This window comes from Nannospalax galili, unplaced genomic scaffold (genome assembly GCF_000622305.1).
Source record: "Nannospalax galili isolate Female #2095 unplaced genomic scaffold, S.galili_v1.0 scaffold213, whole genome shotgun sequence".
Taxonomy (NCBI): Eukaryota; Metazoa; Chordata; class Mammalia; order Rodentia; family Spalacidae; genus Nannospalax; species Nannospalax galili.
Window position 1 is genome coordinate 3,327,845 of NW_008335195.1, and position 16,111 is coordinate 3,343,955.

A 16,111-nucleotide genomic window follows, 5' to 3' on the forward strand; every position below is an offset into this window, starting at 1 on the left:
AAGCAGTCTCCACCCTGATGACAGAAGCACTATCCTAGACTTAAATAGCGGTTATTTCTCAGATGTGTCCTGGCATCTAGTTTGGAAAACTCCATGGGAGACTCACCATTTTTGGATGTTCAACTGTCAAAGTGGGCATAAGGTTCAACATGGCAAGAGGTCCTGGGTCATTGCAGCGATACCTCTGAACACCGAACATTCTGATTAGTGCTTCTGATGCCAAAGGCCCTGACCTATTGACCCAGGTCAGGAAGTACTACCACGAGCCATGCTCTCTCCTATGAAACCCATTTCCCTGGTCACAGGGTACATTTGGACACTCTATTACTACAGACTTCTGATAAAACAATGAACTAGGTTAAAGCAGTTCATCTTTCAAGGTAGCTGAATTAGAAAACAAGAAACAATTAGGCAATTATCAAAGGAAGCCAAAAATGATGGTAAAATGAGTGGGAGTTAGGCAACTCAAGAGAATAGGAAGAGCATTCCAACCACTGCTGGATTCACAGGAAAGTTGAAGTGAGTGAGAAATAGAAACCCTGAGATACATAAAATACATGCAGATTAGAAGAAAAGAATACGCCATCTGACAGTAAGAGGGAGCAGAGCAGCTGTGCAGAGAAGCTAAGATGAAGTATAATAGGAAAGTATATGTAAAGAAAGATGAGGAACAGGTAAGGCGAGCTAGAGAGCTGCAAAGAGAGAAACCAGAAGGAAAAAGAGACATATACAGAACCACAAGGTGTCCTGAGCTGGTCCCAAAGTAGCCAGCATTGCCACCTCACATTTCCAGTCACCTTTGCCGAAACATAGTAGGAAGGAGTGGAAGCCAATGCATTGATTAAAATATTAAGAAACCTTGGAGAAACTTAAGAAGTGATAATGGTCAGTTTGGTTTCAGACAGGTTTTTATTAAGATCCCTTATGCAGAGATTCTAAAAACATCATATTATTATGAAAAGCCTTGGGGTTTTAGGATCGCTTCTAGATTATTTTGCTGTACCAGATGGCTTAATCACTAAAGACAGTTCAAATGTATTTGCAATTTAAAGAAATCACACATCCTACAAGTTTTAAACCCTTAGTCGCCTACATCCACAACCTAATTTAATTACCCGTATGCAAAGCACGTAAATGTTTTTTGCTATTTATTTTAACATTTACTTCTTTTTTTAAAGATTTGTTGCCTGGTTTGGTGGCACATGCCTTTAATCCCAGCACTCAGGAGGCCCAGGAAGATCTCTGTAAGATTGAGGCCAATGTGGTCTACATAGCAAATTCCAAGCAAATAGGGAATAAAGGGGGTCCCTGTCTCAAATAATAACAACAACAACAACAAAAAGGTTTCTTTCATTTTTTTTAAGTATATTTATGTATGTCTGTTTGTGGGTGTATACACATGAGTGCAGTGCACTCAGGGTCCAAAAGAAGGCATTAGACTCCCTGGAGCTGGAGTTACAGTTGTGAGCCACCTGATATATGTGCTAGGAACCAAACTTGGGTCCTCTATAAGAGTAGTATCTGATCTTAACTGCTGAGTCATCTCCCCAGCCTGCTATTTATATATTTCTAAAGAATATACTTACCAGGTATTTTCTGACTTATCAGTTTAAAACTTTATTTTCTCTTTGTTTTCCTTATTATTTTATATCTTTAGACTTAACTGATGCAAAGATCTTTATGTTATTTTTAACAATGAAAAGATAGCTTTTATTTTTAAATTTTATTCATTATTTTTATGTGTATGAGTATATTGCCTGCATGATGTGAGTGCATGTATGTGAGTGCACCCAAGTCCTACAATGCCACAGAGGTTAGAAGAGGGCTTCAGATTCCCCTGGAACTAGAGTTAAGGATGGTTCTTAGCTGCCATAGAGGTGCTGGGAATCAAACCCAGGTCCTCTGCAAGAACAGCTAGTGCTCTTAACTGCTGAGCCATCTCTCCAGCTCCAAAAAGATAGCTTTTCAAGAATATTTTACTGTTTAAGACTGTTAAGGCAATTTGTATATTGAAACACAGTTTATGATGAAGGAAATTTATGATTTCTTTTCATGAAACAAATTTTGTGTAAACTCGTTGTAGTGACAGAAATCTGTAATCCCAGTCCTTAGGAAAACGGGCAGGAGGTTAGCTCAAGGTGGGTTTGGGTCACTCTCAAAATATGCCTATTTCCATTATCTCAGTGAAGAGCCTAATTTGTCAAAAAAAAATCGATAAATTTGGCCTGGAGAAATGGCTCAGTGGTTAATAGCACTTCGTGCTCTTCCAGAGGGCCCTGGTTTGGATCCCAGCACCCATAATGGGTGGCTCATAATTGCCTGCAACTCTAGCTCCAGGAGATCTGAAGCCCTCTTCTGGCCTCCATGGGTACCCCCACACATGTGACATATATACATACACATAAATAAAAATGAACCTTAAAAAGAAAAAGAAGTTTTGACATTCTGCTGTTTTGTTCTGACACCTTGCTAGCACAGGCTAGTAATGGCTAAGGTAGTTATAACTCCACATATGACTAGGTTCCAAACAGCAAGCTGAAGGGTGTCCATGGGCTAAAAGCTTCACATACCCAATGTTAGTATCTGCTATACTTCCTGCATCTCTCATTCAAGCTATTTTCCTCAAATGTTAATTATCCCTAGACAAAGGACAGCTATCAAACATTTTTCTAATGTTGCATCAATTTTTGATCATCAGTTCTTTAGAAGTTTGGCTAAACTAAACTAAACCTCATATAATAATTACAACTCAAGAGAGTTGATTTCAGAGACCAGGCTTTAAACAAAAGACTAGGAATTCAAGAGAAAAATTTATAGTCGAATTTTATTCAAGAAAGAAAATTCTTACCATGTTGAATTGCTGCTGTAGTTTTTCATTTGCATAATTTATGCAAAACTGTTCAAAACTATTTATCTCAAATGTTTCAAATCTGTAATACCAAAAAATAAAGTAGTAAGAAAAGAAAAAGAATAGCTTTTTCAAAATATTTAAAATTATACGCTTGGAAGACAGAAATGGAGAGTTTCTTAACACTATGAATAAAGGTTTGTTGGGGGCTGAAAGATGGCTCAGTGGTTAAGAACACTGGCTGTTCTTGCAGAAGACCTGGGTTCAAATGCCAGCACCCACATGGCAGCTAACAACTGTCCGTAACTCCAGTTTCAGGGGATCTGACAGCATCTTCTGTCTTCCGAAGGCATTGCACGACATGGGTGCACTTACCTACACACAGGCAATATACATATACACATAAAAATAATAAATAAAACATTTTTAAAAATAAAACAAGCCGAGCATGGTGGCACACGCCTGTAGTGCCAGCACTTGGGAGGCAGAGGCAGGCGGTCCTGATCTCACAGAGATCCGCCTGCCTCTGCCTCTGGAGTGCTGGGATTAAAGGCCTGTACTTATAAAGTTGGAAGGATAGGACATGATAAGCAGGGGTAAGCACAGTTCTCCCACCCCCTGCCCCGAGCTTTTTTGTTGTTTTTTGTTTTTATCTTTTTGAGACAGGGTTTCCGTGTAACCCCAGCTGGCCTGGCACTCTCCATGTAGACCAGGCTGGCCTAGATCTCACAGAGATTCACATTCCTCTGCCTCCCAAGAGCTGAAACTAAAAGTGTGTGCCACCATGCCCAACACAGCTTCCCTTTTATATAGACCCCATGCTGCAGTAGAGCTCAGCTCTGAGTTTTTGAGGCTCACCCATCCTCAAACAGGAACCAACAGAATTATGATGAAGTCACAGCCACTGTCAATTTATAGACCCACACACATGGAAGGGAACTAGAAATAGTAATTTCATAGGCTCTTTTGAAAACCTGAACCAAAGAATGAAAAATTAGGTATCAAACAACTTTACACAAAACAAGTTTTAACAGTTACAGATACCCAAAGAAGGCAACTAGAAAAAGAAACTAGATTTTTAGAAATTCAATGATAATGTACCATGAGTCTGAAAATCAATTAATTCTACTAGCTTAGTAATTAGCTCTGTCATTGAACTAATTTTTGTTTAAGCAACATGTGATTCTTAACATAAGTTCATTATAACTCCATAATCAAGATAATTCTGAATTTTTGTTGGTAGGATTTCCCTGTCTTCTCCATTAGGAGCCAAAATTAAACAGTTCTCAGAGTCACTAAACACTCCCTACAAACAATTGACGAAGAAGTTTCTGGCTGACAGAGCAGTAAGTCAAATGTACTTACCCATAAATATCCAGGACACCAATGAAAGAGTGCTGCTTCACCGCAGAATGGAGAGCCTGATTGACGTGATCTACGATCCAGTTAAAGAGCTTTGCATAGATGTGCTTTGCCAAAGCATCCCGAGCATTTGTGGCCTGCAGTTTGGAGATGGGCTTGATGTATGTCTCTGTGGCAGTGGCTAGCTTCCGGTGGCAGAGCCAGTGGCACATCTCTTCATAATCTACACCCATGAGGTCACAGAAGACGATAAGAGGTTCATGCTTGGGCTGCCAAAAGAGAAAGTGTTAGTTCCTATGGTTAGATTAATCAAAGAAGAATTTCCCCAAAAAAATGTTAACAAGGAAGTAACAAAATTCAGCAATACCTTTGTCATAGAGACATCAATATCACGTAAGTCTGATCAATGATAATAAATCCTCCAAATCATTCATAAACCAGCATCTAGGTGGCATTTTTCAATCTCCCTTAGGGTTCATTAAAAAAAAAATCTTTCTTGGGCCAGGCATGGTAGCACAAGCCTTTAATCCCAGCACTCAGGAGGCAGAGGCAGGCAGATCTCTGTGAGTTCAAGGCCAGCCTGGTCTACATAGTGAGTTCCAGGACAGCTGGGGCTTCCAGGGGTCCCTGTCTCAAAAAGACCAAAAAAAAATTTTTTTTCTCGTGGGCTGGAAAGATGGCTCAGTGGTTAAGAACACTGGTTGTTCTTGCAGAAGACCTGGGTTTGAATCCCAGCACCCACATGGCAGCTAACAACTGTCTGTAATTCCAGGCCCAGGGGATCCGACAGCCTCTTCTGACCTCCATGGGCATTGCATGACATGGGTGCACTTACCTACCTGCAGGCAATACACGCATACACATAAAATTTTAAAAAAATAAAAATTTTTAAAAATCTTTCTTGGTTCTTCATAGATTTGTCTCTCCTTAGGACATGTTCAGTCAGAAATCAATCAGCTAGTCAACAAATATTTGCTGAATGCCCACTATGTGCCAGTAAACAAAAACAGACATGGTCCCTTCCCACCTAGTAGGTCCCTTCAAACCTACTAATCAAATGACTGCTTCTTGAAATGTAAAATGCTGTAAAGAAGGCAAACACCAGTGTTTGAGGAGTTTTCTCTATCCAGGTGATAATGAATTTAAAAAGGAAGAAAAGAGTTTTTGAAGCTGAAAAGAAGAGCTGGGGAAAAAAAAGTTTCTATAGAGGGGAAACCACCAATAGGAGGAACTGAAACTAAGAGAGGGAGAAAATGTGGAAGATGAAACTACACAGGCAGTGAGTAAACCATGGCTGGTCTTTATCTACAGGGAAAGAGAGTCCACTGAAGGTTTGAAATAGTCTGTTATTTGAGTAACTTTTCAGATTAAAATTTCTCTCCTTGCCCTCCTGGGTCGATTAGTTCCCAGGGACTATGAGCATCGCGCAAAATGTCCTGTAATGGTGGTGGGTCATCTGGCCTCTTGATCAAGGAAGCTGAGGAGACCCCACCAGATGGACTTGAGCCAGTGTCCAGTCTATAAAGAGGAGGGTCAACACGGAGGAATCATTTCCTCCATGCTTCCAAGAGGAGCCAACAATGGTCGAGTAGGACCTTTGACTTATCCTCACATGGATGGAGCTGGTAAAAGAAAGGAGCCAGGGGCTCCTCCCAACCCCATGGGACCCCTGAGGAACAAATCCTCTAACGACCTCAAGAGTAAAAACAAATCAGTTTATCTGGTCCAATTGTATGTCCTTAAACACCCAAAAGGGAAGTATAAACAAAGATTAAAGGGGCCAACATAATATCATAAGAGCATACATATATAGAACTAAAAGTTACTCAACAAACAACAAAGCCAGACAGGCAACAACTTCAGTCGAGTTGTTGGCTAGGATAGATTAAGGCTCTTCCAGACAGTAACCCAACATACTACTGGAAAAATGAACAGCAGACCCCAATTCTATCCAAAGGAATACTGACAATGGATTGCCGTAGATGAGGAACAGCTGACCCGCCTGGAACAGGGACCTCTGGCTGACTAGATTTACCAGAAGGGCAGACAGGGGGAATGGATGAGGGTGCTGACAACACAGTGGACAGTGACAGGGATGGCAGAGTATGGAGCCTCTAGTGGGAGAGGAAGGCTGTCTATCTGACGAGTTTGTATTCATGCTCAGATGCCGAGGAGCTCAGAAGGTGGGCGACTGTGACCAGTGATAGTCATGTATATAGAGATTAGAAATGCATGTGAAGACGTCTCAATGTCAATTGCTTTGGAATGAATTCTTCTGTATGAAAAAAAAAATTAAAAAAATAATGATTAAAAAACAATAAAAAAAAATTTCTTTAATGAATTGCTATCCCTATATCACCTAAAATGTCTTCTATGGGCCTTACATGAGTGGGTGTTTGATAAACACTTGTTTAATGTACTCCATGTTGGTATGTTTTGTTTTTCACATTTTCTCCATGTCAAGTGTATCAGACAAAATTCCTGGGGAATGGGCAGGGTGAACACTGTTGTCTCTAACTAAAAAATGAAGAAATGATATTCAAGAGAACAGTTTGTCAACAATCACATGGCAAATTTATGTCAGAGTTGTCATTAAAAGCTAAGTCTCCTGATACCCTCTTATCTGACCCTTCTTCACCAAGCAGTCCTTCCCCCAAGTAATTACTTCAGATTCAAATCAGCACCTACCCTAGCTGTAGCTATTAAGCTGTAAAGATAAATGAAGTAGTGGTATGTGCTACAACAGGAACAGATTTTGAAAGACCACATATTATATGATTTAATTTATATTAAATGTCCAGAATAGGAAAATCTATAGAGGCAAAAAGTAGATTCATGGTTGCTTCAGGTTGGGGAGATGGGAGCACAGGTTGGCGAAAAATAAAGGGTATGGGCTTCTTTTCGAAAAAAAAAATTATACATATATATGTCTTTTTGAGACAGAGTCTCTTTGTAGCCCCATAAGGCCTGGAATTCGCTATGTAGACCATGCTGGCCTCAATCTCACAGAGCTCTACCTGCCGGAATTAAAGGCATGCGCCACCACGCCCAGCTTGAAAGTATTTTAAATTGACTATGGTGAGAGTTGCACATATCTATGAGCATACCCACATCCATGTCATTAGAGGTGTATGTGGATTACACTAAATGAAACTTCTTTTGAAAAAAGGTAGTGCTAGGTGTGATTATGCACACCTGTAACCCCAGCACTCAGGAGGTTGAGATAGGAGGATTACCACAAGTTTGAAGCTAGCATGGGCTACATAGCAAATACCAGGCCATCCAGGTTACATGTCAAGATCCTGTCTCAAAAACACAAAAACAATTTTTTTTTAAAAAAAGGCTAATACTGGGCTGGAGAGATGGCTCAGCGGTTAAGAACACCAGTTGTTCTTGCAGAAAACCTGGGTTTGAATCCCAGCACCCACATGGCAGCTAACAACTGTCCATAACTCCAATCCCAGGGGATCTGACAGCCTCCGTGGGCATTGCACAACACAGGTGCACTTACCTACATGCAGGCAATACACATACACATAAAACAAAAATAATAAAATATTTGACCTCCACAGGATTTACAACAACATGAGTGTACTCACATACATGCAGGTGGTACATTCAAACACAAACAAAAATAATAAAATATTTTTAAAATAAAAATAAGAAAGCGAATATTCCCTTAGAAGAAAGTAATATTTAAATCAAAATCATCATTCTTGCCTTTAAAAAAAACAGCGGTGTAGGAGATGGCTCAGTGTGCAAAAAGTGCTTGCCATACAAGCCTGATGGCCAGGAACCCAGATAAAAAGCCAGATGTGGTGGTGTTCATTTGTACTCCTAGCACTTCTATGTCGGAGGGAAAGCAAAGACCTATGGCCAGAGGCTCATAGGTCAGCTAGCCTGGAGTACACTGCAAAAGCAACAAGGGAAACCCTCTGCTTCAATTAAGTGGAAAGATGAGAAATGACTCCTGAAGTTGTCCTCTGACCACCACACACATGCTGTGGCATATACATACCAGCACTCACATATATACAAACATACACAAATAAATAATGGGCCTGAAGAAATAGCTCACCAGTTAAGTGTGCTTTCTGCACAGTCATCAGGACTAGAGTTTGAATCCCAGCACCCATGTAATAAGCCAATATCCCACAAATGCCTGGAATTCCATCTCTGAGAGATCCAACACCCTCTTCAGGCCTCTGGACACACACTAGTCCGTGTATACACATACGTGCTTGCACACTCATTCATACACACACTAAAAACAAGTTAACAAAATTTTAAAAGTCTACCAGTAGGGATGATGGCTCAATAGGTAAGGTGCTTGCTGTGAGGCATAAGGACCTGTATTCAATCCCTAGAACCCACATTAAAAAATGCTGTCGTGATAGCATAGCACAAGTACAATACTGTCTGGCATATGAAAGGCTCTGGGTTCAATTCCCTGGTAGTACTGCCAAAAATAAAAAACAAAACAAAACTAATAGACAATGCCATCACATTAAGCCTGTTTGGCAACTTACAGGTATTGTACAGCTGTCTGAATCTCGAGATGCAAATCCAACATTGCCTAAGTGAAGGATGCCAGCAAGTATCTGAAAAATTCCCATTTGGTAAGACTCACTAATTCCTGGAACAGAGTAAATGAACAAGTAATTGATGTCAGAATATCAACAAAATAACAAAATAATTATAGGAGAAAATTTTAAGTTTACCATTAAGTGTAGACTCCTGCCAAATGTTGTGCATATTATACATAGTCACATACAGGCAATGCTTTTGTCTTTGTTGACATTAACACACTAGGCAGCTTCCCATCATGGGCTGTGGAATGTGACAGACCTGCTCTCATGGCCTGGCTCTGCTACCAACCTGCTATCTCACATAGGCAGGCAACATCCTTCTATGCTTTGGTCTCCTCATTTGAGGGGATAATTCTTCAGAGTGTTTATAAATATTAAACAAGAGTGCATGGAGCATATTTAACACACTATGGGACACATGTTAGCTACTAATCAATGAACATTACTGTCACATTCTAGATGTATTTTCTTAATATTATTGCTACTATTTATCCCTACTCCAAATGTACATTTGTGCTGGATAGCTTTAGTGTCAACTTGACACACCTGGGTTGAGGGAGGCTCTATTGGGGAATTGCCTCCATAGGACTGGCCTGTGGCCATGTCTGTGGGGCATCTTCTTGATTGATGAGTGATGTGGGAGGGCCCAGCCCACTGTGGGTGGTGCCATCCCTGGGCAGGTAAGCTTGTGTTATATAAGAATGCAGGCTAAGCAGGAGCCAGAGAAGCAAGCCAGTAAGCAGTATTCCTCCATAGCCTGTGCTTCAGCTCCCGACTTCAGGTTCCAGCCCTGAGTTCCTACCTTGGGCTTCCTGATGAACTGTGACCTGGGAGATGTAAGATAAAATAAACCCTTTCCTCCCCAAGTTGGTATTGGTCAGAGTGTTTTGTCACAGCAGTGGAGAAACAAACTAGGACAACATTCCATCCAGCCCAATAAGGTTATTTTAAGTTGGATAATTTAATTACTTCTAAGCACAGATTAATTATAAATCAAACAGAGCCCAAAATTAGACATGTTCAGATGGTTTTATATCCCAGGCTAATGGTGACAGTCTAAATACTACACTGGAGTAGGACCTAAATAATGAGACAGGAAGAGAAAGTTAGATGATTTCTGACTTATTAGACCTGGCTTCATTTTTCAGAGAACAACATTTTTTTTTCCCGAACATTAAACTTAATTATATAAGTAGAAGTAGTAAAATTATTTCAAAATATGTAATTTTACACAGGGAAATTGAGGATTTTCCTTATAGTGACTATTTTTCTATCTCCTATATTCATACTTTTGCCCTAAGAGGAAAGCACTATATTCTCAGACTTTATATGCACATGAATTGCCAGCAGGTCTTGTTAATATTCAGATCTTGATTCCATGGTATGAGGTCCTGCATTTTTAGCAAGCTACACGGTAATTCTAGACCACACTTTTATCAGTGTTTTTAAGTTAAACTAATTCACTTGAGGATGTTTCTCAAAATACCAACACATAATTTTTGAGCTATTTATATTCTGAGGTTTTTTTAAATAGGGAAAAAAAACCCCTCTAAAATTGCACAACTCTAAGCATTAATTTATTCCCTGTAGAGCTAACATTTTTCAATTCGTAGAAATAAAACAGCATCTGTGCTGTTTCAAAAATACTGGAATAGGGTTGGAGAGTTGGTTCACTGGTTAAGAGCATTGGCTGCTCTTGCAGAGATCTGGGTTAAATTCCCAGCACCCACATGGCAGCTAACAACTATCCATAACTCCAATTCCAGGGGAATCCAACAGCCTCTTCTGACCTCCAAGGGAACTGCACAACATGGATACACTTACATACATACAGACAACACACTCGTACACATAACATAAAAAAAATATATTTTTTCAAGCCAGGCGTGGTGGTGCACACCTGTAGTCCCAGCACTTGGGAGGCAGAGGCAAGCGGATCTCTGTGAGTTCAAGGCCAGCCTGGTCTACCTAGTGAGTTCAGGACAGCTGGGGCTACAGGGAGACCCTGCTTCAAAAAGACCAAATATATATATATTTTTTTTTTCTTTCAAAAATACTGGAATACATGTAACACAATGTTCTGTCACAATGCCAACTAAAGACATGCTTTGGGACTGGAGAGATGGCTCAGTGGTTAAGAACACTGGTTGTTCTCGCAGAAGACCCGGGTTCAAATCCCAGCACCCACATGGCAGCTAACAACTGTCCATAACTCCAGTCCCAGGGGATCTGACAGCCTCTTCTGACCTCTATGGGCATTGCATGACATGGGTGCACTTACCTACATGCAGACAATACACGCATACATAAAATAAAATTTAAAAAAAGACATGCTTCATAGCTATACAAGGCTATACAAAGCTATGGGAAAAACAAAAACAAACAAAAAAGAAGCAAAACCCCCAGCTGGCGGTGGTGGCACATGCCTCTTATCCCAGCACATATGAGAGGCAGAAGGATCACAAGTCCTAGACCAGCCTGGGCTACACAGCAGTGAGATGTTATCTAAAAATAAAAACTCAACCAAAACCAAACCAACTAAACAAAATCCACAACTCTACAGGCATAAATTTATATACTATATAATAGAGTACATTACATTGGGTGAGGGACAAATACGGGAAGGGGATAGGGAAGGGGCTCTAAATACCATCAAATTATATTGTATGAAAATTGCAAAAACTCAATTTTAAGCAAAAGAAACGTTAGCTTACATAGAAACCCATTTCATGTAGTTTTGAGCCCCATATTTTTGTAAAAATTTAAATAACAAATTACTCTTACCTCTCCTGATACTCAATACATTTTCAAAGATGCAATTCAGGCCCGGCATGGTGACGCACACCTTTAATCCCAGCACTTGGGAGGCAGAGGCAGAGGCAGAGGCAGGCGGATCTCTGTGAGTTCGAGACCAGCCTGGTCTACATATCAAGTTCCAAGTCAGCTGGGGCTACAGGGAGACCCTGTCTCAAAAAGACAAAAAAAAAAAAAAGTGCAATTGAGCAATCGTTAACAATCTAATCTTGGAGTCAGTTCTAAGAAATCTTGTGCCCATTTGTCTGAATGTGCTCCATATGATATGTGAAACCTCCCAGCAATAAGGAATACAAGGCTAAATCAATATTACAAGGGATGTCTCAGTCAAAAGGCCATCAGTGCTCATATGAGCTCCAGAATGAAATGACATTACCCAGCAGAGTACAAGCCTGCCTGGTGTGTGCCATCTCCTTTGCATCATCCACTCCTTCAATCACAGGACTGCCTCCTTGCTTCGTGTAATGAAAGTTATCTGCATTTCCTGTAGTGAAGGAAAAGAAAGGACTTCTAGTCTATGAAAAAAATTGAATTTTTACCCTTACACCCATGCTGAATTAGAGGCAATGGTAGCATACTGATGTATTCAGGGTTAGGAGACTGCCTGATTTAAATTATCATAGTTTATTTATCCTACCTGGTGAAATAAACAGTACTTTCCTTCAGGTTTTAATTCTAAACAAAATGCTAGGGTAAATATCCTCAAACACTTTAATCAAGGCAGGCTTCATGTATAGAAAAGTACAGAAACTAGAATAATAAACTCTACATAGCCATCATGCATCATAAACAAGGGTCACCACAGGACCATCCACTCCTTCCCCATCCCATCCATTCTTCTGAAGCCAACTGCAGACCTTTAAGAAACATTTTATTTATAAACATTTCAGTATATTTTTTGACAAGTTTGAGAACTCAAAAATTAACAGAAAATAACACTAATATAATAAATCTAGTGTTATGTTCATACCTAATCGTAGCATTTTAAATTCAGGTAACTTTGCTGAAGCACAAAGCTGATAGAAGATATGATAGTTTCTCTCCTCTTCTGCCTTTGAAATAAGAAGAGTTTTCAATCACAGTTGAGAAAAATCTATTATAACATATAATTTTAATATTTATCTCAGTAAAACCCTACATTTTCTAATATTCTCTTATGATTATTAAACTTTATGGTTTACAGTATATAAGTGAGGCAGGAGGATAGCTTGAGATTAGTAGTTTGGAACTGGGTTGGGCAACACAGTGAGACTCTGTCTCTTAAAAGTAATAAATAAGTATAAATGAGTATATATGTGTTAGTCACATTCAATATTAAATATCAACTAGTAATGCCTTTTTTGGGAAGGGGGATAAATCTATGGCTTCAGACATGTTAGGCAAGTGCTCCACACCATTAAACTATGACTTCAGTCCATCTTTTTACTTTGAGACAGTCTTACTAAATACCCTGTCTGGCTCTGAACTCACTCTGTAGACCAGACAGGCCTTGAACTTCTGATTCTCCTGACTCAGCATCACAGGTAGCTCAGGGCAAAGGTCTGGTTTAGTTCTTTCTGAATCGGTGAGCAGCTTGATAGATGGCCACAATCATGGAAGACCAGTGATTAAAACTTTTTTTTTTCAGCACTCAACACTGTTTTCTATTATAATTTCTATATTCATTGTCCTGCTTAAATTTGACTAAAAAGAATAACATCATCTTTGCCATATTTTAGAATTGACATCTCTTGTGGTTGTTTGTAATAAATAAATCCCAAACTTAACTGTGTTCTCTAGATTACTTTGGTTTATATATTTTCAAATCAAAAATTTTATGAAATAGAAAATGAATCATTTATAATTCTAATGTCAATTTTTAGTGTTTCCTGAGTCTTTTCCCACATACCTACAATAAGCTGAAATAATACTGTATATATGAAGTTGAATCCTAATAATCCTTAATATCCTTAATTTCTGAAGTATATTCCTTTGGATAAAAATTAGTATTAATAAAGTTAAGGTCAGTTTTGACGTCTAAAGGGACTGATATCTGGCCAAGAAAACTCTATAGCAGGGACACAGAACACTAAAGAAACATAACAATGATCACAAGCATGATTAGGCAAGAGATCAGGTGGTTCAGCACACAGAAATTAGAAAAGCAGATGGGTCTGCAGAGACACTCTGGTCATCTCTGTACTGGAAGGACAATACCCAGCCAGCTTATTCTGAGTATGATTAGTTTTGGCATTAACAAACATTCTCAATAGTCTATACCGTTGGAGACTGGGGGGCTGCTAGAATTACCATCGTACCTATAGATAAGACAATAAGGATTAGGCCTTATCATTTTCCATTAAGCACTATTAGCCTTTGGACTATATACTGACCAAGGACAGTTTCCTATCTATGTTATCTTTACTCACTTTCCGACTGAATTTCTATTTGAATGTAATCCATCTACGTTTCACTCATTCTTTCTTTTCACTACTAGACTATTTTCAAAAAATCCTATAGAAGTATTCATGTGTGGAATAATACTGCTCTGTATGTACCTAAATAATAGAGCAATAGTGGAGGGTGGTTATTCCCTTAAGTATTGCCTCAAATATTATATTTTAAGTGGTCACAAATCAGATGCAACCCCAAAGTCAAAGCTGGAAGCTATCCCAACTCATGACTCTTGGCATGTCCTAGACACTTTCAAAGCCTTAAGAGACTTAGGCAACAGAAGAGATGGACCCTATCATGTGGTAGGGGTAGGGGTATTTCAATGTTAATGCAGTGGCATCCAGCAAATAGGCCACTGAAACTCTGGGTCTCACAATATGAGGCATGTACTGGGTGAGCAGGAGCCATACACCAGAGTTTTCCAATGATAAATCTACATTTCCTAGTATGCCTGTAAATATGGACATGTACGCCTGTTAGTGCTACAAGTATATAACATTTCTCTTTCCCAACAAAAAGTACCAACAACATAAGTATGGGCACAAATCCTGTGCAACTTGTCAACTGGGATCTTTGATGTAGTTCACAACTGGGTTATGGAAACTTTCTTTTAATCCTTACTGTGGCAGGAAAACAGGGACTAGACCAAAACATCATGATTAACAAATAAAAGAAGCCTGATAGCAGAGGAAGGCTAGAAGTCTTCATCAGGCTTCTTCAGAAAAAAAAAAAACAAAAAAAAAAACACAGCCCTCTGCTTCCCTGGGCCTGTAGGACCCACAGGCCTCTCTCCAACTCTCAGGCTTCTCACTCTGGGGCAAGTCAACTGGGCCCTCCATGCCTTGACTCCCCCAGCCTCACTCACCCTCTGATCTCCCCCACCCGTATCTCCTCCTAGCCTGGGCCCTATCCCATTCCTTGTCTTGGCACCCCAGACAATTGGGGAACCACCACTGCTTCTTCCTGATCCTGTGCATCCAGACCAACTCAGTTCCTTCTCAGGTCCCCAGGGGGGCTCTAGGCCTGGGCCCACCCTCACCTCCTTCTGCCTCCTTGAGTCTTCAGAACCGCCAACCTCTTTCCTGGATGCCTGGGCTGACATTTCCTCTTCGTGCTCCTTTGCATCCAGACCAACCCAGCTCCTCAGAGCAGTCCCCAGGGACCCTTGGAGCCACCTCCCGCCCTCATCTTCCTTTGCATCTCTGGATGGCACTGTGGCAGTGCTAACCTAGACCAGCATCTTTCCTGGGCCCGGCTCCTGGGCCAGTCCAACCCACAAATTCCTGAAGCCAAAATGTATCCTGGAGGGATCCAGACCTTAGGAGAAAACCTGAGAGCATCTGATCCTCATCTAACTTGGGCATCTGTGGGAACTCCTGAAGACAAAAGCAATCTGGCCACTCCAATATAAAATCAAGAGAGAGAACTGGAAGCTTAGAGGAAGCAGCCTTTCATGTCAAAGATTAAACCACAAAGACACATAAAGTTCACAAAAAGAAGAGGACCTAAACTGGAAGGCTGGAGTCGAACACAAGAATCAGAAACTACAAAAGAAATTCACATGTCAAAATCACAGAGAAAAAATAATAACATGAAAAACCAAAATAACATATTCCCACCATATACCAATAGTCCTGTAGAGGAGTACAAGAACCCGCTAGAGATAATGCAGAACATGGAACTCAAAAGAACAACTATATACATGATAAAAGAATTCAGTGAATTTAAAGAACACACAAAGAAATTAAAGAACTGAAGGAAGATAGGGATAAACTTCTGAATGAATTCAGAAAAGAGCTAGAAATATTGAAGACTACTCAGGCTGAAATAAGAAGGAAGTGAAACACTCAATAAGTCAATTAGAAACAACAGGAGAAAGCCTCACCAATAGGATGAAGGAAATGGAAAAGAGGGTATCAAGACTGGAAGATAAACTGGACGAACTAGACCACTCAAGCAAAGATTATGAAAAATTTAAGAAATCACAAAAATGGAATATGCAGGAATTGAGTGATACCATAAAAAGACCAAACTTGCGAATCATAGGCATACAAGAAGGAGAAGA

General features: G+C 39.9%; 1 protein-coding gene across 6 annotated transcripts in view; it reads right to left on the reverse strand.

The window, feature by feature from the left end:
- The window catches only part of Myo5a (myosin VA), a 231,618-nt gene that overhangs the window by 108,337 nt on the left and 107,170 nt on the right, over positions 1 to 16,111 (reverse strand). For all 6 annotated transcript variants that reach the window (XM_029561942.1, XM_029561943.1, XM_029561941.1 and 3 more), the window contains 5 exons: positions 12,584 to 12,665; positions 11,990 to 12,097; positions 8,740 to 8,846; positions 4,214 to 4,479; positions 2,849 to 2,930 (listed from right to left, as the gene is read on the reverse strand). In XM_029561942.1, the coding sequence (XP_029417802.1) occupies positions 2,849 to 2,930; positions 4,214 to 4,479; positions 8,740 to 8,846; positions 11,990 to 12,097; positions 12,584 to 12,665 (645 nt within the window). The remainder of the gene's footprint in view (positions 1 to 2,848; positions 2,931 to 4,213; positions 4,480 to 8,739; positions 8,847 to 11,989; positions 12,098 to 12,583; positions 12,666 to 16,111) is intronic.